The 7,384-nt window shown below is 41.5% G+C and overlaps 1 protein-coding gene across 1 annotated transcript; it reads left to right on the top strand.

Moving 5' to 3' along the window:
* The first annotated feature begins 2,710 nt into the window (after window positions 1-2,710).
* nxnl1 (nucleoredoxin like 1) lies at window positions 2,711-3,859 on the top strand. Its single transcript, XM_060899605.1, has 2 exons — window positions 2,711-3,113; window positions 3,544-3,859. Exons 1-2 carry the CDS (start codon window positions 2,716-2,718, stop codon window positions 3,857-3,859), a joined length of 714 nt encoding a protein of 237 aa, XP_060755588.1. The 5' UTR covers window positions 2,711-2,715.
* The last annotated feature ends 3,525 nt before the right edge of the window (window positions 3,860-7,384 follow it).

Raw genomic sequence — 7,384 nt, 5'->3', positions numbered from 1 at the left:
TTTGGTCAATCAAACCTGTATAACCAACCTCCAAAATCTGTATTTCCCTTATAAAATCTGTATAAGATGCAAATTAAAATAATTTACCTAAAATTTGAATGATAATTAACAATGATATATCCCAGTTACTTTTTATTCAATATTAATAACAACAAACCTTCAGAATGAATACAAAGCTCCAATGTTTGACAAAAACACAAAGTGTCACTCTAATGTTCTGAATTGTACTCCATGACAGCTTTTTTAGCACTCTGCACCAATACCTCACGAGGCTGCATGTCACAGCAAGTGTCTGTGTTGATCTTGCCGGAGTGCCCATTCAGAATTTTTTCAGTCGCTAGTGAAAGTTGCTCAGGTGGAAATACGCGTTTCAAACAAAATGTTACTTCCCGGTTGGCGGGATTCTCGCAATGCGGTGTGCGTATGATCAAAAGTGGAACGAAGTCTCGCTACCACAAGATAACGTGTGATTTCATAAGATTCTTTACTGGCTGTCTGTGGTGTACAGTACGTTTGTAAATGTTATGCGCTCTTTTATCATCGTGGGAATTGATTATAGCTCTAAATCAATATTGAAGTTTTTTTAAAGAATCCATATAACTTTATTTGTACGCCTGTATACTACGTTTATTGAATCAAATCCATATAAAATACGGACATTCCGTATAGGTTGACATGTATGCTACCCCTTCACACACACACTGCTCTGGTCTTGGTCTTGACTCAGTCTCGCCCTGCATTGGTCTTGAGTTAATCTCCGCCCCTCAAAGTCTTGGTCTTGTCTCGGTCATGACTTGGTCTCGGTTTCGGTGGTCTTGACTACAGCACTAGAACCATGTCTAACACCCTGCCTGGTTTACTGCAGGTGTGTATAACGTACTGTAGATGTGTTAAACTAACATGAGGTCACTTCAGCAACAGGAATGTGTGATATACTGCTAAAGCAGAATGTCACAACAATCACAATTACTGTATATGCTACTCTTATTCAGGGTCGGAAACTTACTTCCGATGTGTGTTAACACTAATGGAGTGTCGATGTATTGGTATGACAGTGACAAGAAATAATTATTACACTGTTAACATCATGCTGTGTCAGTAATAGATAATGACATTGCAATGAGTGTTGTTTTTAAAGCCCCTTATAAAGAGATTTCAAAGAGAAAAGTGTCTCATCTCATTATCTCTAGCCGCTTTATCCTTCTACAGGGTCGCAGGCAAGCTGGAGCCTATCCCAGCTGACTACGGGCGAAAGGCGGGGTTCACCCTGGACAAGTCGCCAGGTCATCACAGGGCTGACACATAGACACAGACAACCATTCACACTCACATTCACACCTACGCTCAATTTAGAGTCACCAGTTAACCTAACCTACATGTCTTTGGACTGTGGGGGAAACCGGAGCACCCGGAGGAAACCCACGCGGACACGGGGAGAACATGCAAACTCCGCACAGAAAGGCCCTCGCCGGCCCCGGGGCTCGAACCCAGGACCTTCTTGCTGTGAGGCGACAGTGCTAACCACTACACCACCGTGCCGCCCAGAGAAAAGTGTTGTTTTCATAAAATATTGCTGAGCGATTCTTAACTGAAGTAAACAGTAATTCAACAGTTTCTGTCACCACATAGTTTAATACTTCATAGACAGTGCATGATTATTTTGTCAAGCTCCAAACAAGCACTTTGATACCAGGATCATTATGATGAAAATACATCAATTAGGCTCTGATCAGTGACGTACCTTATAGAGGTGTGCATCAGGACCTGAGATAAAAGTAGCAGGAGTTCATGGTTTTCACTTCCATGTGGTCAGATATGAAGCTCAGGGACAAAGAAAGGTCACGGTCGTTAACATTAAAGTGTATCAGGAGTTAGTGCGGTTCCGTGTGGCACATTTACCTGATTTATTCATCTTTAGTAACTGCTTTATCTTGGGAAGAGTCAATATGGTATAAATTACTCATTTTGGGAAACAAAAGCAACTTGGTTCATCAGAAAATATCATGAACAGGTACATACAAAAATAATTGTGGGAGCAGGTGGGACTGATCAAAATACCGACAGGAGTGAGCAGGAGAGGGCGAGAGTAGGTAGAATTCCTGCAAGAGTGGGTGGGAGTGGAAAGAATTCCTGCAAAAGTGGGTAGAAGTGGTCAACATCCTGTCATAACAAATGTAAGTAGTCAGAATTCTTGAGAGAGCAAGTGAGAGTGGTTAGAATTGCTGTTGGAGCAGATGGAAGTGGTCCGAATTCCTGTGGGAGTGGGTAGGAGTGGCCCAAATTCCTGTGGGAGCGGGTAGGAGTGGTCCAAATTCCTATGGGAGCGGGTAGGGGTTGTCAGAATTCCTGTGGGAGCGGGTGGGGTTGTCAGAATTCCTGTGGGAGCGGGTAGGGGTGGTCAGAATTCCTGTGGGAGCGGGTAAGAATGGTCAGAATTCCTGTGGGAGCGGGTAAGAATGGCCCGAATTCCTGTGGGAGCAGGTAGGAATGGCCCGAATTCCTGTGGGAGCAGGTAGATGTGGCCAGAATTCTTGCAAGAGACTGTGGGAGCGGTCAAAATTCTTGAAAGAGTAGATGGGAGTGGTCAGAGTTCCTAAGGAAGTGGGTGGGAAAGGTCAAAATTCCTGTGAGAGCAGACAGGTGGCTAGAATTCCTAGGGAAGTGGGTGATAATGGCTAGAATTCCTATGAGAGCAGAGGTAAGTGGTCAGAATTCATGCAAAATCAGGTGGGAATTCTAAATGAAAACCTTTCTCCTTTTTGTCATTTTGTCCTGTCAGGTCCCATCATGGTGGATCTCTTCTTCGACAAAGTTCTGGTGAAAAACAATAAAGACCGTGATGAGCTGGACACTGAGCGTGAGATCATCCTGCGCCTGCAGAACCGAATCCTCATGCTGTTCTTCGGTTCAGGGGATTGTGAGAAGTGTCAGGAATTCGCCCCCACACTCAAAGACTTCTTCAAAAAGCTGACAGACGAGTTCTACGTAGAGCGCTCAGCTCAGCTCGTCCTGCTCTACATCTCACTCGATGCCTCAGAGGAGCAGCAGGACAAGTTCCTGAAGGAACTTCCCAAACGCTGCCTCTTCCTATCCTTCCAGGACCCTTACAGGAAGTACGGGTGCCTAGGGTACCTGCTAGTATGGAGTGCACGAGTTGTGTTTCCTGAAAACATCATACAGTTTTAAATCCTTTTCAGTTGTAGAGCAAGTGTTCAGTGTGATGCTTGTTCTTCCATTTTACAATAATCTTTATCCGGCGATGCTTTTTACAAATGAGTCTTACACATTTAACAATAAATTGCTGAATGTACAAGTTGTATGAAGACTTGCATGAAGTCACGCGACATTCAAATGTTCTGCAGATTGCTGACAAAATCTAGTCATGTGACTTCACCCACAATTTAGCACAACTAAATTTCCATTATTATAAAAATAACCTCACAACAACAATCACAGAATGTTTTTAAGCTGAAATGGTTTTTAGATTTGTAAACCAAAAAGTGTAAGTGGAGTAAGTGTGTGTGTGTGTATTGTCTTTGACAGAGAGCTGGAGGTGATGTTCGAGGTGGAGGACGTTCCCACGGTGGTGGTTCTGCGTCCTGACTGCTCGGTTCTCTGTCCCAATGCCGTGATGGAGATCTGCTCTCTGGGAACACACTGCTTCCAGAACTGGCAGGAAGCCGCTGAGCTCATCGACCGCAACTTCCTGATGAACGAGGAGTATGACGAGAGCAAGAGACGCAGCTTCACCGATGCCATCCGCCGCCAGAAATACAAAGTGGAGGACACGAAGAAGAAGAAGAAAAAGGAGCAGGATGGAGACGATGATAATGATGATGGAGGAGGACCTTGGGGTTGATGGAATAAAAACTGCAGATTAACAGCCTCACACTGGACTCAGCTGCTGATTGGTTGATGAACAGAGAAGCTTTTGTGCGACATTAGAATTTGTGCTCAGATATTAAGAGAAATTAGTATAAATATGCAGGTGATTATAAAAAATTGCACGCTCTGATTGGTCGAGAGATTCAGACTATTTCTCGATAATCACCTCGAGCAACTCGGCAAGATGGCGGCCGATCACTTTGTCACTGTAAGTGAGGAAGGATTCCAAATGATGAAAGAAAACGCTGTTCCTAAAAGCATTAAAGATGCTCTGAAGTTTGGTCTAAAACTATTCAAAGGTAAGGTGGAATTGAGGTTTATTTCATCAATTTCAAAACAAGGTATTTTATGCGACTCGGCGTAGAGAAGTGACACAAGCTTGCGCTGTGCTGTTATTACATTCACATGAAGATTTTGAGGTTTGAAATGAATAACTGTTTTAAATATGATTAAAAAAAATCACCTGTGTATTTCTACTAAAACAATTATCTGCCTCAGGCCCAGTGAATATCGGTGAATTATAACCTCGACTTCACCTCAGTTATTATTCACCGATATTCATTTCATCTTCAGAGAATAATTGTTAAATAATGAATGAATGAATGAATGAATGAATGAATGAAATATAATATGCATTGTGTTAATGATACACGTGTACATTTGAAAAGCTTGTTGTATTGCTAAGGTCATTTACTCCACAAATATTTAAATCTCAAAATAAACAGCATGAAATAGAAAATAAAATGCAAAGAAATTAGACAGAGTAACATAAATACAGAAATATCTAACCTGCTTTTCTGTGTGAAAATGCTCCATCGCCACCAAAGACTGGTTAACATTAACTATGAACACAACGCAAACTTTTTATTGAGGGTTTTTAAGCAGTAAGCAGTGATGAACTTTAATTTCTTTATTACACAAGGATTTGATAAATAATATAAATATAACAACAAGATTATACGGTAACAGGAAATTACTCTGACCCAAGCTGAAGCAAGCACATAACATAAAGGTCCAATAGTCTGGTATTTTTCTTTTCTTTTTTTCATTTCTTACTAGTAAAAATATTTAGAGATGATAAAAATGTTAGGGTAGTATCTCACTGGGCTGCAACTAGTTAGAGACACAACAATTGCGATAAAATATGCAAATTAGCGACAATTTTCACTTGGAATCACACTGAATTGATATTCGCATACTTTACCGCAATTGTTGTGTCTCCAACTAGTCGCAGGCTGTCGCAGCACGGCTTTCCCTCGGCAGGCAGGGAAGTAGAGGAAGTCTTACGGAAACTGACTTGAGAAGGGTTCGCGACGGCTTTGCGACACCAGCGACGCATTTGCAGCTATTTTGAGAGAAATTTTGTCGCACAAATTTTTTGAACATGTTCAAAATTTCAGTGACGAAGGAGCGGCACTTTGCGACTCATGTGAGGAAACTGAGAATCCCCGTAAATGTTTCAAGACACTTTTGAAACTCTCTCACGAATGACGTTTGCAATTTGTCGCAAGCTGTCGCAGCCTAGTGAGATACCGGCTTAAGCACCCAGCCAGCGCAGCCGGGTAATTCTCCTGTGAACAAAAACAAACAGATCACTATGTGCATCGAAAAATCTTAACAAGAAATTCAGTGAAACCTGAATAAACACTGGCGGTGATTTTCCAGGATGGTTAATCCATTACTGGTGAAGAAATGAAGCTTGACGCAGACTCAGCAACGTCACTCCTGGACATATCGATAAAGGCGATCTGTATAAAATATAATAAATCAAGCACATTTTTTTTTATTATTACAAAAGTCAGAAGCACAGTGATAATCCTCATGAAGATCTTCATGAATCATAAAGACTTGAATTTTACATGTTTATAGGGTTATAACTTGGGTTTCAAGCATCTGAATGGTTTAGCTTTTAGCTAATGATGCTAACATGCTAGTTATCGTTGCTTACGGCTGAAAAGAGCTTTTTACAAATTAAAAGGGCAGAGAGCACACTTCATAAACATGATAATACATCATTTTATTTTTTTCACGGTGCAGTTTCCATCAAATCCTGCGCTCTGATTGGCTGGCGAGCAGGTCCGTATCCCACGGTACAGACCCCGGTTACAGACCTCTGGCAACTCGCTCATTCATAACAACAACAAACATAGTAGCATTTGTTGTCAACATTTATCTATCTTTTTTATAAGATTTATTTATAAGATTATCAAAAACCTTATAAATTTTTGCCTGCATTTCTCAGGAGAATAGCATTAATTTTACAGCATGGATAGCGATAACGACAGTCTTCACAGTGAATGCGAGTTTTACTACCCTGAGGAAGAAGAAATAAAAGAAAACATTTCAGGAGAAAGCTAAAAACCTGTAACTTGCTAACGCCAAGCAAAAACATTGCTGAATCCTGAATGACTCCTATTTGTATAAATAGGGGACGACATAGGCGGCAAAATGTATTTTTTTCCTGCCATGGAAGTGCACTTGTATACAGCCTAGGTCACAACCGGACGTACGATTTTTTGGCCGTGCGATTTTTGGCGTTTCCCAAATCGCTGCGGTTTTTTTTGTTTGTGGAGAAAGACGCACATTGGCCGTAAGTTTGTCTTGCAACCTGAAAAAAACGTAAGCACCCGTAGAGTTTGTTTGACATGACAAAGAACCTCTGCGGCCGGTCTGCAGCTCGAAAATCAGCATGTCACACGCGCGCCCTTCGTGCGTTTCTTGCATTTTTTGCACGTAGACCGGCCGTAGGAGCGCTTACGGCTGGTTGTGACCGAGGCTTACCGAGGAGGAAGCAGTTTGCATTACAGTCGTGAATGAGGATTCAAAATGGCGACCGCCTCGGCTCGGTTTCCCCTTTCGGGCGCTCTCGTTTTCTGCTAGAATTTGGTAAAGAAAAAAATAAATATATTATTTACCAGCTTAAGGTCGGTCCGTATGGTGAAATACCGTGACCTCGGCCCAGAGGGCCTCGCTCAGTACTGTCAACACCTCGGTCACCGTATTTCACCATACGGACCTCCCAGCTGGCAAATAACATATATATAATGAGAACTCTGTCTTTATAAGAAGTCGTGTTATAACTCGACTTTCAAGCAATTATTATTATTATTATTATTATTTTAGCATTTCCTAACAGCTACTTTTATGACCAAACAAAATGAACGCGCCCCTTTTATATTACCCATAAATCTGTGCGCCAGCTCTCTCAAGCAACCAGGGGAAACAAAATGGCGGACTGAACACCACAGAAAAGTGATTTATTAATAATCACAAATAAATAAAAGGTTTTGGGCTTTTTTGTCTTCGATTTTTGAAAAGTTTCCGATAAATAAACGTTGTACTATATGATCACCCTGTGAATGTAACCAGATACATTTGTTTGACATGATTTGTGATGTATAATTTGTTAGCCGAAGAGGCTAACCCTTTGGTTTAGTTGCACGGCGTGCTGACGTCACGCGTTACCGTAAATGCTGTCCTAAACGGTCGTTCCAAAAGA

This window comes from Neoarius graeffei, chromosome 18 (genome assembly GCF_027579695.1).
Source record: "Neoarius graeffei isolate fNeoGra1 chromosome 18, fNeoGra1.pri, whole genome shotgun sequence".
Lineage (NCBI taxonomy): Eukaryota > Metazoa > Chordata > Actinopteri > Siluriformes > Ariidae > Neoarius > Neoarius graeffei.
This window is presented reverse-complemented; position numbering and strand designations above follow the sequence as displayed.